Source organism: Eurytemora carolleeae, unplaced genomic scaffold (genome assembly GCF_000591075.1).
Source record: "Eurytemora carolleeae unplaced genomic scaffold, Eaff_2.0 scaffold609, whole genome shotgun sequence".
Lineage (NCBI taxonomy): Eukaryota > Metazoa > Arthropoda > Copepoda > Calanoida > Temoridae > Eurytemora > Eurytemora carolleeae.
The window spans coordinates 100,041-123,339 of NW_019396624.1; the positions used below are offsets into that span (position 1 = coordinate 100,041).

The 23,299-nt window shown below is 31.2% G+C and overlaps 2 protein-coding genes and 1 long non-coding RNA gene across 3 annotated transcripts; 1 reads left to right on the forward strand and 2 right to left on the reverse strand.

Moving 5' to 3' along the window:
- Positions 1–650: 650 nt before the first annotated feature.
- On the reverse strand, positions 651–10,809 carry LOC111706505 (putative hydrolase LipZ). The gene is made up of 16 exons (XM_023479393.1): positions 10,725–10,809; positions 9,985–10,056; positions 8,088–8,135; positions 7,840–7,937; positions 7,672–7,742; positions 7,509–7,550; positions 7,343–7,409; positions 6,958–7,063; positions 6,147–6,200; positions 5,927–5,996; positions 5,664–5,701; positions 5,554–5,564; positions 4,194–4,247; positions 3,315–3,397; positions 2,982–3,025; positions 651–2,467 (listed from the first exon to the last, which is right to left on the reverse strand). Exons 1-16 carry the CDS (start codon positions 10,782–10,784, stop codon positions 2,363–2,365), a joined length of 1,023 nt encoding a protein of 340 aa, XP_023335161.1. The 5' UTR covers positions 10,785–10,809; the 3' UTR covers positions 651–2,362.
- A 1,430-nt stretch (positions 10,810–12,239) lies between these two features.
- On the reverse strand, positions 12,240–12,936 carry LOC111706499 (neuropeptide-like protein 31). The gene is made up of 2 exons (XM_023479389.1): positions 12,749–12,936; positions 12,240–12,456 (listed from the first exon to the last, which is right to left on the reverse strand). Exons 1-2 carry the CDS (start codon positions 12,876–12,878, stop codon positions 12,353–12,355), a joined length of 234 nt encoding a protein of 77 aa, XP_023335157.1. The 5' UTR covers positions 12,879–12,936; the 3' UTR covers positions 12,240–12,352.
- Positions 12,937–16,408: 3,472 nt separating this feature from the next.
- LOC111706500 (uncharacterized) lies at positions 16,409–18,437 on the forward strand. Its single transcript, XR_002766246.1, has 3 exons — positions 16,409–17,237; positions 17,818–17,904; positions 18,358–18,437. It is a non-coding gene; the product is annotated as an uncharacterized LOC111706500 (long non-coding RNA).
- Positions 18,438–23,299: the final 4,862 nt, after the last annotated feature.

The following is a 23,299-nucleotide window of genomic DNA, read 5'->3' on the forward strand; positions in this document are numbered from 1 at the left end:
CTCTTTGTTAGTCTTAGGTTCAACAGGTTCTCTTGTAAATAGGACACGACGGAATTATAAATAGAAGTTCATGAAAATTACGCCAACAGACCCTTAATACGAGAAATCTAATATTTGTGTTAGATAGTTGTGAAATTATACTTTTACTTGTTACCATAAAATTACTCTTATATCTGGAGGTAAATTGGTTTTATGTAGAAAGTGGAAAAATGTCAACTAAGTATGGAACTAACTTGTTGCTCTCTAAACATATTTCTGTCAACTAGTGAGATATGGTAACTAACGCTATGCATAAAAATTTGAAAACGAAAACGTAATAAAACATTTTTTCCTCATTCTGATCCAGAATTTTAAGGAATAATATTTTGAAAAGGATTCAGGATTGGTTTAAAGTTCCGGTGGCCGAATTTAAAGAATTTGAGCGGCGGTTTAAATTTAAGCCGCAGTTTAAAAATGGTTGGTTCCACTTAAAATTGTATCAAATGTTTCAAGATTTAAGCCGGCACTTAATTTAAACCGGGTTTTGGCGGATTTAAACCGCGGCTTAAATTCTTTAAATTCCATCTCCGGAGGTTTTTTTTCATCTTACATCTGATAAAAAACCGTTAGAGTAATTGGATTAACAATTTTTGTTCAGTTACAATCTTCACTTTTGTGGTTGCAGAAATATATTGAAAATTGAATATTAATATTTTTTATCAATATCCATATACACGCCCCCTTATATGATAAGTGGCTGTTATGTAAACCAAAATAACTGTACTGGACATTGGAAAAGATACTTTTTAAACACAATAATAAAGCAAACATTTTTAAATACAATAATAAAACAAACATTTTTAAATACAATAGTAAAAAAAACATTTTTAAATACAGTAATAAAACAAACATTTTTTGGGTTAAAGAGGTATAAACAAATCAATGTATTGTTTAGTGATGCCTATAAAACTCTTTTAATAGGATGACGGATATCAGACTCAAATTCTGCTTTTAAAAAGTTGAATGAAAAAAATAGACAATTTTGCAGTTTACACAGATCCATTTTATTGTATTGTATTTTCAATCTACTAGTATTAATGGTATTTGCTTTATAACTAGAATCTGTGATTAGCGGTCTGGCAATAACGTCCGTTGTAGATTGTTGATTTGCGCGTTTTTCGTTAATGTTAACGGCATAAATAATGTCGATTAAAAATCTTTTTGTAGACTCTATTGAAATTAGCAAAAATACAACTCGTAAGACCTCACTTCATAATTGATTTAGTATATAGTCACTTCAATTTTGGGGTGTGGGTGTAGGACGTCCCAAAAAGAATGATTTGATTTGATTTTAATAGCATAACGTTATTTCTCTATTCCAGTGTGTTATGGGTCCCACTAAATATATAGGGACTAACTTACTCACAAAGAAATAAACAAGATTTTTTGAAACACTAGATAAATTTGCAAGGGATGAAACACAACTTAGTCATCCTATCCAAGCTGAGAACTTTACCCGGTCTTAGCGTCTACCCAAGGAAAGCTAGGGTTTTGAATGGCCTTAGATTTAGTAAAACCTAACCGCCTTGGGGTTTTCGCTCTTTGAGGCTCTGGTCTTCAAAAGCTGATGGTCGTAAATTTCGGAAAACTATAACATCTGTATATTTCAAATCTTGGAAACTGTTTGCAGTGTCAAGGTATGAAATAAACACATGAAAATAATGTAACTACGTTAAGTTTGAAATTCGGAATTTACATCTCGTTGTCACAGCTGTTCTGTCTGCTGAAGAGAGAAATCTATCTAAGCAGTCTCGCATTGGTGATATTAGAACCAATCCTGACTTGGGTTTTAGTCTTTCAATAGACCGGGCACACTGCTTTAAATGAACCATCAGGTTTCAAGTCAAAACATCTATTTTTTCTTCAGAATATATTAATATGCAGGCTTCAGAGTTATAATCTAAATTTTCAGAAAATGCCACCTAGGGAATTTTAATTAAATCCATTTTAAAGAAAAGTCAAGTGCATTTTTAAGTCTAAACTAAATCGTAACTGTAGGTTCAAAGATTAATCAAGATCATTCTGTGTTTTTTGTGATATTTTTAATTTAAGACCTGTGATTGATTTCTACAATTTCATAAAAATTTATTTGCTCAAAATTCCCTTGGTGGCATTTTCTGAAAATTGATAATAAAGCTCAATAGCTTTGCATATAAACAAAATCCAAAGAAAAAGTTTATGACTTGAAACCTGAAGGTCCATTTTCAGCAGTGTGCGGGGTTTACTCGGGTTTAAGCTTTTGAAATCTCAGCTCTGTATTTGAAACATAATAAGAATCCAACTGCAAATAAGAATCTATAACAATGTGGTTTAATTTTTAAATTTAAAGTCTTATAAATTGAAGAATGTGTCTAGTCCACTTCATCGGTTCTTCCAGCATAATAAAATGTCCAGCACCCTTCATGGTTTCCATTTTCACGAACTCGGGCTACAATTAGAAATATAAGAATTTATCACATACTCAAAAAGAGAAATATAGTTATACAAAAAGTATATATTTGTTTTGTTCAATAATAAAAATCATTAAAGCTTATTTTACAGTTAAAAACTTAGCTTAAAGGGACTGTAGGCATAATTTCAAGTGACCGTTTATTATGTCCGATTCACATCAGTATCCTTGATACCTTTATCTGATTAATATGTGGGAAGCTAATTTACTTTTTCATGTTTTATTATGATCATATCTCCAAGGTTTTCCAGCAGTAGAAATTCGCAAGTCACTTTTGCAGAGAAACTACATATGAAAATATTTTAAAATTGTTAACATTGATTTCTAATTCATTCTTTCTAATTTTAATGTTACCATTGGGAATCGGACTTGCCATTCTTTAAATGGAAGGTAATTTGAAATTAAGCTTACAGACCTTTTTAAGAAGAAAGAAAACAATTTCCAAAAATGTAAAAAAAATATCATATTATGAAGTATGATACAAACTAAAAACCTGAATATGTCTTGAAACTGCACGTGGAATACTGAGAGGAGACACTAAATAAACAAGTATTTGCATGTGATGATGTGTGTATGGTATTTTCTTAGATGTCGTTAGCTATATTTGTGTGTTGAACATTGTCGGAGATAAAAAGAATTTTTAAAGATTTTAATTCATCAAATACAAGCAAGCATTTCATAAAATAGTGATTTTGAAATAATATTTCCATTTTTTTTTTAATGTAATCCAATACTCAAGTTCGATTTGATTTTTAAAAATGCCAAATAACGGCCTCGATCCAAATATTAATGAAAATATCAATATATATTATTTGTCCTTAATTACCAGCGTCACTATCTCCCCAGAGTAGAAGAATTGGTATCTGTATTCTCTCCAAGCTTGTCATCCATCTAGACTCAAACCTTGATCTGACAAATAAAAATGTAGTTCTCAATGAAAATAATTTACTGTTTAATGTAATTTTGCTGCAGACAAAAACATATATAGAAAAGAAACGTTTTTTTACAAAAAAAATTTTTGATTAAAAGACACAATATTTTATGGCAAAAAATGTGAAAAAAAAATATGTTTAAGCATGTTATATGTTTGACGTTTAAAGTTTTGAAAACCCTTTGATGCGTTTCTATAGCTAATTCTGAGCATCAATACTCAACAGATTTTTGTTAAGGGGGGAGGGGGTACTTAATATATGTTTATCCTTGTATGTTTGTAGCAAACTATATTCATAATTAAATTTTTGGAAATCTTTCAATGTTTCCATAGAACAAACTTGTTTTACATTTACAAGGTTTTTTTTGCACATGTTTAGATCGGAAATAGTCTCTAAAATCGAAAAAAGGTTGAACACAGAGACTCGGCATCAATTACTCAGAACAATTTGTAATTATCAAAAAATTTTCCAAACTTTTAACGTGCATAAGAAGTACTACAAATAATGAAATAATATTTTTGTCTGTATCATTAGATCGGAAATATTTCATTGATAATTTTAATGCGGAAAAAGTCGATCGGTTCAGAATTTGGGCTGTATTGTATTAAAATGATTTTGTTTTTAGTGGAAAAAAATATGCAAAACTCAGTTGAAAACTATGTAAAAAGTTTAAAACGCACACCCGAAAGCAAAAATATACAATTTATAATCTTTTTTGATCATCAAGAAAGTATCCAATAATCCAAGAGATTAAGATAAAAAACATTTTCTACCTGTCCCGAAGATATGAGATTGTAAGATGTGTTAAAGCATTTCCGTTCTTGTATCTTAGATGGATAATGTAAACATGCATATATTTGGCTTTTATGTTTAAAATATCCAATAAACGTCAAAACCAACGAGGCCCAATTTTTTGTGGTCATGACAGGTGCAGAGAAGAGTTATGGCTGTTAATTCAGTTTTCAGAATTGGAAAAAAATTAGACCCAAAATAATTTTTTTAATTTTTAATTGTAATTCCGCCCACGATATTTTATATTGAGTTTAGTTCAAGATTTGCAAAAGGTTTGCAGTTAGATCAGGAATAAAAAGTTAAGCGTTATTACCAGAAAGATATAAAATATGGAGCAGTGCCAGTAATTTGTTTTAACTAGTGTAGGCACTAGGCACACTATTTTATTGTTTTTTAATCTTTTCATGTTTTTTGACTTTCAGGCTATTCAACTTAAGCAAAAAAAAACAATACTTTGTTTGCTCTAAAACTTTGCAATACAATGTAAATGTCCAATTTGAGGAGTTCACAAAGGGACTGTAAAGGAAAAATGAAAGGGGGTATAGGCTGAAAGCTAATCACTTTAGCTCTTGATCGCGACCCATGAAAGTTTTATCTGATGTTCCTGTCTCGAGAAATTTATATAAAACTGTGTTAAAATTATACGAAAGTTCATATATGTAAAATTTAGAAAATCTTAAACTTAAATCACGTGACCAGAACTATCACCAATGGCAGAGCAGTATACTGGTCAGGTGTCTCCGCCTATATCACGTGACCACTTTACTGCACTGCCATTGGTGGAATTTCTGGTCAAGCAATAAGGACGTATAATTAATATTATGAATTAAATCTATAAAAAATAGAAATAACAAATATAAAATTAGAATTGGAGTAAACCTAAGTTACAATTAGCTTTCTCTGGGATATCATCGTTTTCAGATTGGTTGCTTATTTGCTGAATTTGATCTATTTAAACCCACTACTTTTATACAAAATTGAATATATATTAATTTTCGTATGAATTTGACAAAGTTGTAAATCAGTTTCTCGAGATAGGAACATCTGATATAACTTTCATGGGTTGCGATCGAGAGCTAAAGTAATTAACTTTCAGCCTTTCATTTTTCAAGTGGTTTGGTACAAGAAGCAAATAAAGGGAATACTGGTAAATCTTGCAATTCTGTTAAAATAATGTTGTACAATCTTGACACAATACTAAACCATTATGTATTTTTCTTTTATTAAAAACTTTAAACGTCGACTCTGACAAAACGATTCCTAATCAAAACCAATCGTTCTTTACCAACTCTTTTAACATGATATCCTAAGTTTTTATGTTTGTTATACATATATCCGTTCCTGTTTATCATCTATAAAAAAATAATTATTTTTAAAACTGACCTCAACTCTAATACTTGAAAGAAGTTTTATCTAAGCTTAAATCTCAAAATAAAATAATTAATTTTCTCCTGAATTTGTTTTATATCGATCTCCATTTCATTCTCATCTACATATTAAAAATTTGATCTTTAAGAATAAATCATTCATTCAGATTTAAAACTGTTTTTCAGCTTTGCTGTTTAAAAAACAAATAGTGTAAAATCTTGAAAAGTAAAAATTAATTGTTGAATCTTTACACATAGAAGTATTAAAGAAAAGAAAAGAAAAAATTTATTTGCAAATTTAAGCTACTGTTGATGTCCATTGGGCATTGTGCAATGAATTTACATACCTAAATATACGGGACTCCATATTGTTTTCAGTTGTTGTGTTGACAAAAGATCCATCAATCCCGCCAATTCCTATTATATACATGTCGTCTTAAATTAATTTTCTAAAGATTTTTTTAATTCTTTATATTTTGTCAATTTTTTTGTTATTTTGTTTGTTAATGTTTTTTTTAAATTTTATTAAAACAAAAAGGTCGGTGTGATACAAGTGTAAAAACTTACATTTATTTTGTTGAGTTTAGTTAAGTAAGGACCAACAGGAGACATCAGTAAACTCTGAAATAACACAAATATTGTTATTGACTGCAGTGTTATAGGATCCATTTTATTTTAATGCGGATCCGGATCCTGGATCTGCTCTGTAAACTCGGATCCGGATCTTGGATCTGCTCTGTAAACTCGGATCCGGATCGTGGATCTGCTCTGTAAACTCAAATCCGGATCCTGGATCTGCTCTGTAAACTCGGATCCGGATCCTGGATCTGCTCTGCAAACTCGGATCCGGATCCTGGATCTGCTCTGCAAACTGGGATCCGGATCCAGGTCATGAACATTTTCTTAAGAATTAATGATTTTTTTTTACTTTTACTTAGTTTTTTGCTGAGACCTGTTAGATCTTATGAGGTTTTAATAATTGCTCATTTGTAAACAACTGAGGATTTTGTGTTGGATCCGGATCTGTGGATATATTTGCGGATCCGGACCAATGAAGCAAAAATGTTCATAGCAGTTTTATTAAGCATGGTTATCCCCAACAATGAAATTTTCAAGACGACTTTTTACAAATTCTGAAGAATAATTTTTCTTAAACTAAAGTTTGTCTGCTGAATGCTGGTTTAAAACTGTACATTAACTATACGTTTTTCGCTCTTTTTCAGAATCGTAACCATTTTTATTTTAACGTGTTTAATAGGTTTTGAGTTTCAAGTCTCATACTATTTGAATTTTAAAATTATTATTTTTGTCAATCTAGGAAAAAACTCAAAATAAAAGTTTAATGTGCTACCTTTTAGTTGAATAAGAAAGTTCTAACCTGAGAAAGTCTGAAGTTTATAAAATCATATTTCATTCCTCCGTTGGTGAAGATTATTTTCTTAAAGAAATTATTGAAATAATCTGGGAGAACACCTCTCTCATACCTACACATTGTAAATAACGGTTATTGTGAAAAATTGAATGACATTTTTGGTTTTATGTTTATTTTCTGTAATTCCTTGAGAAAGGATTAAAATATTCTATAGAATTCTAAACAAGCATGCATGCGTAAAAATTACAAGCGTTTCTGCGAATAAAATACCCTAAATTTTCACTAGAACAAAAAGGATATCTCAGTCATCTTAGATCATGGGCCTTCATACGTAATGCATTATTTTTAAATCAAAATGGGGTCTTGTCATTTGGGATTCAGCTGATTTTACCTGGACAATATTTCTGTAAGGATAGAGTCTCCCATATCATGGGATACTATGTTCGCAGATTTTATCCCTAGAATATTTCTAATAATAGGGAAATATATTTCCAAATTAAGTAAATATCTGAAAAATAATTTTCAATATTTCTCGAACAAGTTTGTTTATATTTTACCTAAAATTCTCCAAAGATTAAGAGCTTGCTCTGCTTGATCCACTGAGATTATTATTATATTGTTTATTCAAAAAGAAAAAAAACGATGAAAGTAAAATCTTTCAAGTAATTTGTTTTTATTTAAAATAAAATTTTTGGATTTGTTTAAAAAATGATTTCTCTCCTAATGAATAAGTGTAGTTTTCTTGAGGCTTATCCGAAAATCCAAATCCCAGATGATCAAATGTAACCACCCTGTTTTAGAAGTTTTATAATCACACGTAACCACGCTGTTTATTTACCTGTCATCTTAAAATAAAAGATTTTCTTGTAATCATAACTTATTTTTAACCTGTAATCTTTGGAAAGTAGATCGATAGATTTCTTGTAATCAAAGCTAGAAGTTGGAAACCCATGAATGAGTATTATTGTCTCTGTCATACTTGGATTCTAAATAGACAAATTTAAATAAATTTAACGTTTTCTAAATCTTCATTACTGAATACACAATAAAAAAATAATTATAAAAAAGGTACACAAGTCCTTTATCATTTTTGATTTCCTAAAACTTGTCCCAGAAAGGTTTTATATAGTTCTTACCTGATCAATTACAAACATTGTATGTCCCAAAACATCCACTAACCTCCCCTAAAGGAATTAAGTCATTGGCACAAACTTAAATTTTCCTATCCCTATATCTTTGAAACCTGATGGTGTACACCTTTGATATTTTATACTTAGATAATTTAAAGTAACAGAATTCATAGTTTAAATATCAAGGTCTACGACATTGTGTTGCAAAGATAATTTAGATTAGAAAATCAGAGTTTGTGGCATAGACTCAATTCCTTAGTATAAAATGGTCTTCAAAATAATCGTTACAGACGCGACGCGACCTCCCGAAAGGTGTCCCAATAAACAAGAAAATCTAAACACGGCATTTTCTAATAATGTTTTAGAGAAATGGCAACATAGATAAATAAATAGATAAAATCTATAATTTTGGAATATCTGTCAAAGGCTTGTGTTTATTTATTTCTGTTAAGTTGAGAAATGTCGTCTTATGAGCAATCTATCTTTATCTATAAATGGATAACCTTATTTAGTTTAAAGAAGGCGTTAAAACTCTCCCTATGATGTTTAGAAAGATGAAAATTGAAGGATTGGCAGTATGGTTTTGGTGAATTATATATTATAGGGGTGTCAGAAATATTTTTTGCATTTTTTTTAAAACGTCCCATGTAAGCCTAAAAAAGTTAAATTTTTGATAAAACTTGTTTGTTCTGGATGGTGCGTATATTTTTTTAAGCTTTCTTAAACCGACATGTTTTTTCTGAATTCACTTAGTTAAGAGTTCAAGTCAAAATTATTATTGATAATTTTTCCTTTATATCGAGTAGATATCCTTAAACATACCGATGTAAAACCTTTCAGAAAGTAGGAAAGATTCTGCATAAAATAGTTGCCAAACCAAACAGAATTTTATTTTTAATGAAAATATATAAGTAGAGTCATAAGCACTTCTAAATATAATTTCTTTAAAGTCTTGCATTATTTTCATGCATGAAAAAACTGGTTTAATACTAATCAACTGATCGCTTAATGGAGGGAGGGATGGCAACCACGCCAATTTTTAATCTCCATATCTGCACTGCAGGGTACTGCTGGGTAATATTGGGCACTTTGGGGTACTGTGGGGAGACTGCAAGGTACTGCATGGTACTGCATGGTACTGCTGGTTACTGCTGGGTACTACTGGGTACTGCTGGTTACTGCTGGGTACTGCTGGGTACTACTGGTTACTACTGGGTACTACTGGGTACTACAGGGTACTGCTGGGTACTAATGGGTACTACTGGTTACTACTGGGTACTACTGGGTACTACTGGGTACTACCATGGGTACTACTGGGTACTGCTGGGTACTACTGGGTACTACTGGGTACTACTGGGTACTGCTGATTACTGCTGGGTACTGCTGGGTACTGCTGGGTACTACTGGGTACTGCATGGTACTGCTGGTTACTGCTGGGTACTACTGGGTACTGCTGATTACTGCTGGGTACTGCTGGGTACTGCTGGGTACTACTGGGTACTGCTGGGTACTGGGTGGTATTATACAGAAATTTTCATCTCCTCTAAGCATCCCAGGGAAAGTTTTTAACAGGTTTTTTTAAAGTGGATTTTCTCACCCAGATTATATTAAAGTTTATTGTTCGATAAAAAAAATCATTTTTATCTTAAAAAGACATATATTTTCAAATACCCCCCCTCCCTCTAAAACTCGTCGTTTTTATATTAAAATCATTTTTGCTCAAGCAAAGGTTCTAAGAGTACAGTTGGAAATCGGGCATGTCACTCTGTACATGGAATGTCACTTGAAATTACATCAACAGCCCCTTTAATGATATAAAGTTGAAATAATATATTTGTGTTATTATTTCAAATTGAAATTTGACTTCTTTTTTATTTTTTTATCATATTTGTTTATAACTTACTTTATTAAACCAGTCTTGAATCTGAGGGTCCAGTTGGCTTAGTTTAATGTCAGGAATATAAGTTGTAAACATCTTTAATTCAGATCATATAGTTTAATGTCAGGAATATAAATATCTTTAATTCAGATCATATAGTTTAATGTCAGGAATATAAGTTGTAAACATCTTTAATTCAAATCATATAGTTTAATGTCAGGAATATAAACATCTTTGATTAAAATCATATAGTTTAATGTCAGGAATATAAACATCTTTAATTCAGATCATATAGTTTAATGTCAGGGATATAAGTTGTAAACATCTTTAATTCAAATCATATAGTTTAATGTCAGGAATATAAGTTGTAAACATCTTTAATTCATATCATATAGTTGAAAATAAAAATATACAAACATATCTAAAGATGGAGAAAACAAAATTTTACAAAACTATAATAATAAGATGTAAATGTAAATGTAGATTTAGACCGCTGCTAAATGGTTTCATATCAATTTTTCTTTTCAAAAAAATTCCCCCACTGAAAAAATATGAGCGCAGGAAAACAGAGCAGACACCTTCTAGACACCTTCCAACTGCTCAAGGTTTTGACAAAAAAAAATACCAAATTCACTGTAAAAATTTACAGGTGGGGGGGGGGGATTTTTAGCAAGGGGGGGATAAGTTTCTATTTCCACCCCCTGGAAAATGTCATAAGCCACCCCTGCATCTACACTAGAAATTTCAGTCCTATCATGATTTTCCTTAAACCAGTAAAATAGTAGAATAGACAAGATTCCCATAAATCCTCCAAAGATAATCATTTTTCTAAAAATCAATTTATTTTTTAATTAGATAATCGACATGCATATATTTGAAAATAACTATTTAATATTTACAGTTTAATCACAGTTAATTCACAATTGATTTCATTTGTTCACCATTGTGATATCTATCATCTAAATTATATTTACTGAGTTCTTATCTCAAATTATTTTTCTCTGTAGTAAAGGTTCATTGAATACAATAAGTGTTCTTGTGTACACATGTGAACTATGTGAACTCTCTGAATGACTTATAAGGTTGGAAGACGACTGTTTAAATCAGTGTATTTGCTTCATAATTATGTCTGACTGAAGGACCTGGCTTTTCCAGTGGAATTTCACAAATTGCCAAACACTGGGCACAAAACGACCTTATGCGTCAAAATTGTTATTCTGAGGAATATAACACCTATCCAATCCATCCTTAGCAAGCAACCTGCAGCGACGTCGCGCGACCAGTCCCATTAGGTTGCAGTAGGTCGGGGATACGGTGGATTACCTAACTGTTCAGAACATGACCATCCCTCTAGGTCAAGTTAGGTCGGGTTAGGTCGTGCTACGTTAGGCTAGCTAACTAGTCAGAACATGACCAGTCCCCCTAGGTGCGGGTTAGGTGAGGTTAGGTTGGGTTAAGGTCGGGTTACCTAGCTGGCCTTAACCTGACTAGTGCAGTCCACTCAGGTCTGATTTAGTTGGAATTGGCCAGGTTATGTGATTCACCGATATAGGGTCAAATGCCATAGGGTCAAACGACATGGTACTTAACGACCTAGGGTCAAACGACAAACCGTCAAAAATGCGACAAAGGGTAAAACGACATAGGGTCAAAAAGTGCGAAAAACGGGCCAAATTTCATTTTGTCTATTTTTGGTTAATTTCAAACTATTTTTATGTTCAGTGGAACTATTGGCTGTCTTAGAACTTTAAATTTATTTGTGACATTCATTCGTCAACTTGCTTTGACAGGTATGATTCTTGAATAACCTAGTCCTGGCATTTCCAAAATGTGGTCTGCCTTTTTTGTGCTGTCTATATTACCGGAGATTTTAAAAATTTCGTTCAGATTTTACTTTAATCAATAAAATATTTTTGAAATCTGAACGAAATTCTTCATATCTACGGTAATATTGAAAGCACAAAAAAGACAGATCACATTTTTACGATTTTCGGGACTGATAAGAAAAATCATTTTGAACAAATGAATATATAAGCCTAATATAAATATTTTCTTGCAGAAAATGCTAAGTTTTTTGAGTTTTACATGTTTATTTTTGCGTTATAGCGAAAGGAGATAGTCTAATATGATATGGGACGCTCTGTATATACTGTCATGTTGCATGGGACAGGGTGGGACAGGAGAGGTAGTTAAATAAATGTAATTTGTAAATATGGCAAGTGTGATTTTGAAAAATGCAGCACGACGTCTCATTAATGTGTACAATTAAATAGACATAATAAAAATGCTAAACTAATTTTATTGATTTTTAAACAAGAAAAGTTTGACTAAATCTGGTAGAATAAAATGCCGTGTTAAGTTTCACAAATCCTGTCCGAATTTACATTTATTTCTATTTTCCGAAAAGTCCGTAGCCGCCGTAGCCAAATCCACCATAGCCGAAACCTCCGTATCCCAGTCCATAGCCTCCATATAATCCTCCATAGCCTCCATAGCCTCCGGAAATGATAGCATAATTTTAATAATAATAATAATATAATGATTTATAATTATATTTATACAATGGTTCATAATTAATTTAAAATATTAAGATTATGATGGTAATTTGGTAAATATTCGATCAGTGATAAAGAAAGTAATAAGAAATTTTACGATGTAAATTAAGCGTATGTTAAGTATGTAGAAGGTATAGAACTAATACTTTTTGGGAAAAGGCGCACAAAAATGAATTACATTTTTATTCCTAAACTTTGATAACCTAGTAAATAAAAATAATAATGAAATATACCGTAAAGGCCTCCATATCCAAGCCCATATCCAAGCCCATATCCGAGCCCGAAATGAGGACTGCTCTCTACTGCTGCTACCAGGACCAGAAGCAGTACAAATATGTTGGAAGCAGCTGAAGAAAGCAGCATCTTGAGGTTTGTACGCTAGATGCAGAACAGTAAAGAACTGATGTGGAAGAACGAAGTACTTGTCTTTAAATATCCATCTTGGAGTCTATTAAATAATTCCTTTTGTTTTGATTCTGCAACATTTAATATTATTTAATTAGTTTGTTTTATTGTTTAATAAACAGTATAACTGAACGCTGCGCCCCACATTAAATATGCCGTATATTTAATAAATAGCATCGATTGAAATCTTTTCCGTAGAAATTTGATAAAGATATTCTGTTTCACCTTTTAAGAATCTCGGAAGGCGATTTTTTTCTTGAATTGTTTTCCATTGGTGTCCAGATTTGAAAATTTATAAGGAGAGGGGTAAAAATAAACACTCCAATAAACATTATTTTTTTCGGCATTACTGGAGCGACTTTGTGACTTCGTAACTTCTCTAGTTTTCATTTACACCCAGCAATAAAAAAAAACTTGTTTTTTGACATTTGGATTTCAAAACTGTCTTTTTCTTATCAATATATCATCATGAAAAGGAGTAAAAATTGAAAACAAAAGAGATTTCAAAATAAACTGAAGTTAACAAAATGTTATGCTACTTTTACATTACACGCATTCTTTCCCTTCAACAAAAAGGATCTCCTTTAATCTGTCTGTCTGTTTGTTTGTTTGTTTGTATCCAATAAACGTCAAAACGGCTGAACCGATCGGGCCCAAATTTTTTGTGGGACATCTAGGGACCCCAGGGAAGGTTTATGAAAAATCAAAATTTCAAATATTTGTCTCCATCAAAATTCGATCGTCATTAAATTTTTAAAAATTTTGAAAATCCGCGAAATTTTTTGTAAAAATCCGCGAATTATTTTTGTTTTGTTTTACGATGTACACAAAGAGAACATGTTCACAACTAATTTAGAAGATGGGCGCGAAGCGCCCTCTAAGGTTAGAAAGAAGGGCGCGAAGCGCCTTGAATTTCTAGTCTATATATAAATTTGGCTTGTCTGTTTGTTTGTTTGTCTGTCTGTCTGTTTGTATCCAATAAACGTCAAAACGGCTGAACCGATCGGGCCCAATTTTTTTGTGGGACATCTAGGGACCCCAGGGAAGGTTTATGAAAAATCAAAATTTCAAATATTTGTCTCCATCAAAATTCGATCGTCATTAAATTTTTAAAAATTTTGAAAATCCGCGAAATTTTTTGTGAAAATCCGCAAATTATTTTTGTTTTGTTTTACGATGTACACAAAGAGAACATGTTCACAACTAATTTAGAAGATGGGCGCGAAGCGCCCTCTAAGGCTAGTTAAGGATAAAAATGCGAACTATGTAAGTGTGACAGAAAAATAAAGTTTGATCCATGAGAACGTTATCAAGAACTAGGGAGAAGCCCCCCCCCCCCCGTTTTTTAAAGGAATGTCACATCGAAGAGGGGGAAAGTATGACTTAGAGTTGGAAAAATGGAGAAAAAAAAACTAGAAAGTGGGAAAATATCAAATTATGAAGAATGGATGAAGATTATTTTAAAGATACTGCTCTATATATGCCGTTCCTCTCATATATTCTTTTGCTCCTTGTATTATATTTCTATAGATGAATAATAATTACATAAAATAATTAACCAAATCTTGAGAATTAATAGAAAAGCCCCGCCCCTTCTCATTATATTCCTTTAAGAATAAGTATAATGCTATTCTAATTTTTTGTTCTATTTCTTGTTTTTGATTATGGTTTCTTGTTTATTTTTACTTGCTATTCTTCCTGTTCTTCTTGTGTGAGATCCTGTAAATTTTGTTCTTATGTTTTTTTTTCAACTTAATCCTGTTGGTTGGTTTAAATATTGTAACTTGTTTTTAATCTTGTTTTTAATCTTGTTTTTAATCTTGTTTTTAATCTTGTTTTTAATCTTGTTTTTTAATCTTGTTTTAATCTTGTTTTTAATCTTGTTTTTAATCTTGTTTTTAATCTTGTTTACTTTTCTCAATATTGTCCCTTAATCCTGTTTTATGACTTGTCATATTTCTTGTTATTAATCTTTTTGATCCTAGTTCAGAATCTTGTCTCTTCTTCTTAATCTTGTCTCTTCTTCTTAATCTTGTCTCTTCTTCTTAATCTTGTCTCTTCTTCTTAATCTTGTCTCTTCTTCTTAATCTTGTTTCTTCTTCAGAATCTTGTTTCTTCTTCAGAATCTTGTTTCTTCTTCAGAATCTTGTCTCTTCTTCAGAATCTTGTCTCTTCTTCTTAATCTTGTTTCTTCTTCAGAATCTTGTTTCTTCTTCAGAATCTTGTCTCTTCTTCTTAATCTTGTTTCTTCTTCAGAATGTTGTTTCTTCTTCAGAATCTTGTTTCTTCTTCAGAATCTTGTTTCTTCTTCTTAATCTTGTTTCTTCTTCAGAATCTTGTCTCTTCTTCTTAATCTTGTCTCTTCTTCTTTATCTTGTTTCTTCTTCTTAATCTTGTTTCTTCTTCTTTATCTTGTCTTCTTCTTAATCTTGTTTCTTCTTCAGAATCTTGTCTCTTCTTCTTAATCTTGTCTCTTCTTCTTTATCTTGGTTCTTCTTCTTAATCTTGTTTCTTCTTTTTTATCTTGTCTTCTTCTTAATCTTGTGCCTTCTTATAAATCTTGTCTCTTCTTATAAATCCTGTTTTTTATTCAGAATCTTGTGTCTTCTGCTTTATCTTGTCTCTTTTTCTAAATCTTGCCTCTTCTTCTTAATAGTGTATTTTTTTCTTAATCTTGTCTATTTTTCTTAACCTTGTCTCTTCTCCTAAATCTTGTTTCTTCTTCTTAATCTCGTCTCTTCTTCTTAATCTTGTCTCTTCTTCTTAAGCTCGTCTCTTCTTCTTAATCTTGTCTCTTCTTCTTTATCTTTTCTCTTCTTCTTAATCTTGTCTCTTCTTCTTTATCTTGTCTCTTCTTCTTAATCTTGTCTCTTTTTCTTAATCTTGTCAATTCTTCTTAATCTTGTCTCTTCATCTTCATCTTAATCTTGTCTCTTCTTCTTTATCTTGTCCCTTCTTTTTAATATTGTCTCTTCTTCTTAATATTGTCTCTTCTTAATCTTGTCTCTTCTTCTTAATTTTGTCTCTTCTTCTTAATCTTGAATCTTCTTATTAATCTTGTTTCTTCTTATTAATCTTGTTTCTTCTTCTTGATCTTGTGTCTTCTGCTTTATCTTGTCTCTTCTTCGTTATCTTTTCTCTTCTTCTTAATCTTGTTTCTTCTTTTAATCTTGTCTCGTCTTCTTATGCTTGTTTCTTCTTTTAATATTGTCTCTTCTTCTTAATCTTGTTTCTTCTTTTAATATTGTCTCTTCTTCTTAATCTTGTTTCTTCTTTTTAATATTGTCTCTTCTTCTTAATCTTGTCTCTTCTTATTAATCTTGTTTCTTCTTTTTAATCTTGTTTCTTCTTCTTGATCTTGTGTCTTCTGCTTTATCTTGTCTCTTCTTCGTAATCTTGTCTCTTCTTCTTAATCTTGTTTCTTCTTTTTAATCTTGTCTCTTCTTCTTATGCTTGTTTCTTCTTTTAACATTGTCTCTTCTTCTTAATCTTGTCTCTTCTTATTAATCTTGTTTCTTCTTATTAATCTTGTTTCTTAGTTGTGGCCCAGGTTTCAAACCTGGGCCACAACTGACAGCCAGACGGAACTCGGATCTGGCGATCTCGGAGCTACACCCCACATCTGATAATTAACGGTAAAAAAGATTTCTAAAAAAGCTCCGTGGAAAACTTGCAGATTGCTTTCACCCTCACTGGATCTTACATTTTCTTTTTACATAGAAACCAAGGATGCGCACACGGTCCACAACGGACTGTAAAGGTTTAACTAAATGAATCGTATCTAACCTAGATTCTCATTAACTAAATGTCAAGCCTTAAAAATTGTGCTTAAAATCGAAAATCGTCTGATCGTAAATTTGAGGAACAAGTTTCCATTTTTTAAATTTTGCTCCGAATTGAAACTCTCTTAATCTTATACATGAATCTTAAACTAGCCTTTGGACGTAGTATCTCTCAATACCACGTTTACACCTGTAAATCTTCAACCAGATTGAAAAGACTCCGATGTGCATACTCGTTAATAAAAGCCCAAGATATAAAATTAGTCTAAAATTGAAGATCTTACTTAAATAGTCAAATGTTTCAACTTAAGTCTTGAATTCCAATGATATTCGAAATTCCAAAATAAGAACTCTATTAACATGTTTAATTATAACCCCGACGGCCTTGATTTCAAAGGGAAATGGAAGATTTCTTTTTTCCTTTCTTCATGGTTCTCTCTTTACCTAGTTAAACTGAAACCTGGAAGATGAATGAGCAGCGAACCTCAGAGGATCCGGCGGATCCCATAGCTGCACCTCGCAGCGGAAAATAACGGTAAAAAATATACTCCCATAAGTCCCCGAGAAGACTGGCAGAATTCATTTCATCATCAATGAATTTTTAATCTTTTTTATACAGAGAGCAGGGGCGTGCACACGGATCATTTTGGATTGTAAAGGTCTAAACCCTATTGAACCAAAACTAATGTACATGTATTTAATATAATTCTAATAAAAATACAACTTAAAGTATACAATGTCAGTTGTCTAAGTTAAAGACTTTTTTATCTTTTATTCTTTAATTTGATAGTTCGAATATAAAACTTCCAAGATATTAAATTAGTCTAAAATTGAAGATCTTACTTACTTAAATAGTTAAATGTTTTAACTTAAGTCTTTTATTCTTTAATTTGATAGTTCGAATATAAAACTTCCAAGATATTAAAATAGTCTAAAATTGAAGATCTTACTTAAATAGTTAAATGTTTTAACTTAAGTCTTGAATTCCAATGATATTCGAAATTCTAGAATTAGAATTTTATCAACAGGTTTAATTTTAAATCCCGAGGGCCTTGATATTAAAGGGAATTAGAAGATTTCTTTCTTCCTTTCTTCATGGTTTTTTCTTTACCTAGTTAAACTGAAACCTGGAAGATGAATGAGCGGCCAACCACAGAGGATCTGGCGGATCCCATAGCTGCACCTCTCAGCGGAAAATAACGGTAAAAAATATATTTCCATAAGTTCCCGAGACGACTGGCAGATTTCCTTCATTATCAATGAATTTTTAATCTTTTTTATACAGAGAGCAGGGGCGTGCACACGGATCATTTTGGATTCTAAAGGTCGAAACCCTATTGAACCGGAACTAATGTACAAGCTATTTAAATAAAATTCTATTAAAATTACAACTTAAAGTATACAATGTCAGTTGTCTAAGTTTAATGACTTTCTTATCTTTTATTCTATAATTAGATACCTCGGATATAAAACTTCCAAGATATTAAATTAGTCTAAAATCGAAGATCTTACCTAAATAGTTCAATGTTTAAATTCAATTTTAAATGATTTCCAATGATACTCGAAATTCCAGAATTAGAACTTTATCAACATGCTTAATTATAATCCCGACAGCCTTGATTTTTTCCTTTCTTCATGGTTCTCTCTTTACCTAGTTAAACTGAAACCTGGAAGATGAATGAGCGGCGAACCTCAGAGGATCTGGCGGATCCCATAGCTTCACCACTCAGCAGAAAATAAATGTTTTGCAGGATCCAAGTATCCTTGATTGGAAATTTTTAATTTACGAAATGTATGTATTTAATCCTTATACAAATCTCTCAAAAATGTAAACGAATTTGTCGTTATTATTCGTGTAAACTATGTTGTACAATTTAAATAATAAGACAATAAATATTTAGATCTCAAAAAAAAAATCTTGTTTCTTCTTTTTGATCTTGTGTCTTCTGCTTTATCTTGTCTCTTCTTTGTAATATTGTCTCTTCTTAATATTGTTTCTTCTTTTTAATCTTGTCTCTTCTTCCTATGCTTTTTTCTTCTTTTAATATTGTCTCTTCTTCTTAATCTTGTCTCTTCTTATTAATCTTGTTTCTTCTTATTAATATTGTTTCTTCTTCTTGATCTTGTGTCTTCTGCTTTATCTTGTCTCTCCTTTGTAATATTGTCTCTTCTTCTTAATATTGTCTCTCCTACATATTGTCTCTTCTTCTTAATCTTGTTTTTTTCTTCTTAATCTTGTTTTTTCTTCTTGATCTTGTTTTGTGTTCTTTATCTTGATTTTTTGGTTTTCTTGTCATTGTTATTTTCTTGTTCCTGTTCGTTACTGTAAAAGTTTAAGGCTCTGTCAAAAAAAAATCAAGATGAATACAGATTGTTTAGCCAGGATTGTTAGATAATTATCCATTTAATTATTAAGATAATTATTTTTTTTCAACAATTGTCTAACGGAAATATTAAGGAATGGTGCACCACTTTCATCTTGAAAATATAAAAGAAACAAATAAGAGGAAAGAAAGAAAAAAGAAATAAAGATAGATAGATAAATAGACAGATAGACAGATAGACAGATAGATAGAAAGATGGATAGAAACCTTTAAACCCCTATTTCGGACACTTTCTCTTCCCAAAAAAATTCTGTTTCTTTAATTATGTTTGTAAGTTCATTAGGTAGACCTGCCTTGGCTTCTTGAATAAAATTAAGTATAATTTTTGTATACCATTCTTCCGATATACTCGTTCACCCAAAATGTTGCTGTTTATTAGTTTTGGAGTAATTGTTCAAATAAATCAGATTTATTAATGCAAACATATCCTACATTTTTGTCTGCTTCAATTATAATTTTGTCTCCCCACCAATGTTTGTTGAATGATTGCTCAAATGTTTTCAGATAGATAGATAGATATATAGATAGATAGATAGATAGATAAATAGATAAATAGATAGATAGATAGATAGATAAAAAGGTAAATATCTAGAGTGAGACATGATATTTATATAAAGAAACATGATATAAATAAAGCTATATAATTAGTTGGAACAAAAGCAGGTTGCACGCGGAATAGGGCGGGGCCAGTATAAACCATAGATATTGTACCGTGAGAATATATAGCATCCATATATTATATAATCTATTCTATTATTAGATTAAACTACTTAGATATCATTTTATAAAACCATCTGCGCTCTGTATTCGTATTTAAGTCCAAAAACCAAAGGCATTGAGTCTTGGCCACAAACTCTGATTTTCTCAGCGCTTAGATGTTTCAAACAATATGAGTTCTGTTAGATCAAATATTTTTTTAAATATCAAAGATTTACACGCTTTAAGACATAAATCTTTTAATTTAAGTTTGTGACGATCAAAGACTCAATTTCTTTAACAGTTCATTTATTTTACGAACTTAATTATTCCATACTTTACTCTTAACATTCTTGCAGATTTTCATTTAATTTATCAATTTTTTTACTGCTTTCTCTAGCTTTATTCTCTGCATAATACATTGAAATTGAGCATAATTATATGAAGCAAATAGTAAAAATGGTAAACCATATCTTAAAATCTTTGTATCTTCCTTATTGCAAATTATTTTGTTATATTTATAAACAGTATCAATCATATGCCAGTTATTGAATTGCTTAGTGAAACTGATTCAGAACAGTTTCTGATGTCTTGTCTTTCCTTTTAAAGGGAGTGTTCGCGAAAAATGAAAGGGGGTATAGGCTTAATGCGATAAAAAAGCGCTTTTGATCGCTACTAATCTTACTTCTATCTGTTGCGTAAAATATAAACTATAGACAAATGTGGCGAAAGATAATCGATGACTATAGGTTGTAATATCTGAATGATTTGTTTGAAATTAAATAGATTTTTTACGGTCTAAGTCGTATGTTACAATTTTCTCAATTTGTATGGGCGCTAAGTTATTCGGTATGAGACGTCTTTAACAAGTTTCTTCTTATAGACGTAACAGATAGAAGTAAGATTAGTAGCGATCAAAAGCGCTTTTTTATCGCATTAACCCTATACCCCCTTTCATTTTTCGCGAACACTCCCTTTAGGTAATTCCAAGTTATTATTTGCAAGTGGAATGGAGGGTATGTGTTCTAGCCTGAGTGCTGCACCTTTGTCAAGTGCTAGACGAGATGGGTACTGATGGACATGACATTAGCACAGGCTGATCCAAGTTAATGTGCAGTAGGACAGGACAAGAAAGTAAGAAAAAGTCCATTATTTGAATTTAAGGCATCCAAACCACACAAAATGACATTCCTTTATAAAAAGCTGGCTTTTTGGTATGCAACAATTTTCATTTAATCCCGCCGGGATATTTTCATTTAAAGATACTTTGAAAATCTACAAAAAAAATCTACAAAAAAATCCCCAAGCCCTCGGGTTTATCATTGAATCCCCTCTTTAAAAAGGAATGTCATTTACTCACAGACAAATTAGAATCAATGATACATTGATTCTAATTTGTCTGAGAGTAAATGATACATTCATATTGCTAACAATATCAATTTTTAGTATGCTTTTAATGATAGGAATAGGACTAGTAGGAGAATTCGAGAGACTTTTTTACGGAGCCAGAGAACTCAAAAACATGAAAGGAAAGGATAAACGTAAGATAACAAAACGAATGAATACTATTAAAATCTTTTTTTTGTTACTTTTTAGTATATGTCTGACAGAAGAAAGGACAGAAGGACACTACTCAATTAGGTCTGAGAGTTCCATTTTCCTAAAGTCATTAGCAAATCAACGCAAATGCGTCTGATAAGAATTATTCTTATACTGTCCATCTCAAATGGTAATCAATAGGTAAGATTAAGGGAAAAAATAGTATGTATAAGCAAGATCAGACCCCGTAAAACAAGTATTCATTATGGTTTATAGAGTACACCCAGATGTCAATTTTTCAATGATAAGACAACGGCGCATTACAAAATGTGGGGGTATACATCTTTTAATCAGCCTTCAATAAAACAAAAAATAGAAAGACTTTGAAAACGAACTGAAAACAGGTTTACTGATATATCGGTTTTTATGCATGCATGAACTATGCCCACAACCCTTAATTAAAATAAAATATTTTAAAAGTTAAAAATACCTTTCCCTTGTGTCAAGATTGGATTGATTTAAGTAAAAAATAACGTTATAATTTTTTTGTACTTTTTCTATTCTCTGTACATCTTTAAAATATCATTCCAATTCTTTATAACAGTTCTTATTTAAAATTTTCTCCATGGTTTTCTTTTTAATCCGTTCTTCCTTCAATTTAATTTACTACATACTCCCCATTTTGTACATATGTAAAATTATAAGGAAGTACAGTAGCACTATGCATGTAAAACTGTTTTCTAACATTTAAATTGATGTAATTATTTTTGCTTCAATTGACAACCATCAACCCCTCCCTCTTTCATATTATTCTTTCTCTACACCCCCCCCCCATTCAACAAAGAGACGTACCCTTACCCTACCCCTTCCCACGACGTCTACACCCATTCATCAAAACAAAACTTTCCTTTTCCCTCTATTTAAAAAATGAAATATATGTATCCCTGTAAATTGCGAACTATAGTTTTTACACTTGTTAAATACTGCACTGCTGATAGATGTTCATACAACACATTAAATAAATAAATAGTCACAATAAATACAGGGAGGGTCAAGGGGAAATAAATATCTTAATAATATGTTAAAGGGTTGATAGACGTAACTACAATTGACTCTAAATCTAAAAAGTTGCCAGCATGCCCAGAATGATACCCTTCAAACCTGAGCAAAAATGATTACTTCTGCAGCTAAAAATTATGCAGAAACCCTTGTACAAAGGGGGCACGTGTTCCGTTCTCTAGGTGGGGCTCAAAACCTCAACCAGCTATAGATATCTGAATTAGTTTTTTGCTTATTCTATCTAAAACAAGCTTAATCACCCCAGTTCAAAATACTTGCGTTTAGGGTTGAGGTAAACATTAAATTTAGGGTTTTTTAAAAATAAAAATAAAGAAAAAATTGCCGATTATCAAAGATAATAGAATAAATATTGAAAAGAAAACACACAAAATATTTTTTTTACATTTTTGTCTTGGAAATTGTAATTTTTCATATTAGTTCACACTTACTCGAATTCACTATAGTTTAGGTTATGCTTCATTAACAATTGAATCTTATCAATCTAAAGGTTCTATCTATCTATCTTTCTATCTATCTATCTATGTATCTATCTATCTATCTATCTATCTATCTATCTATCTATCTATCTGAGTGTGTCACCTATAAAGAAAGTCCACCCTGTAGTATATGTAAAGAAGAGTATATAAGGTTTAGTACGGAAATATATTCCCGCCCTATCACATCTAAACATTATCATATACGAACTTCTTCTTTAACACAGTAGAGAAAATTTGGAAACTAAAGAAATGTCGGATTTCATTATAATTATAATGTTTGCTCTGACAGTCCAAGCTTACTTTAGATAAATATCTCGAAGAAAATTTTTATATACTTATTGCGAAAGAACCATGGCTAGATTTTACATTTATCATACTGGGTTACCCACAATAAATGAGACTTCGGAGACGACTGTTCAGAA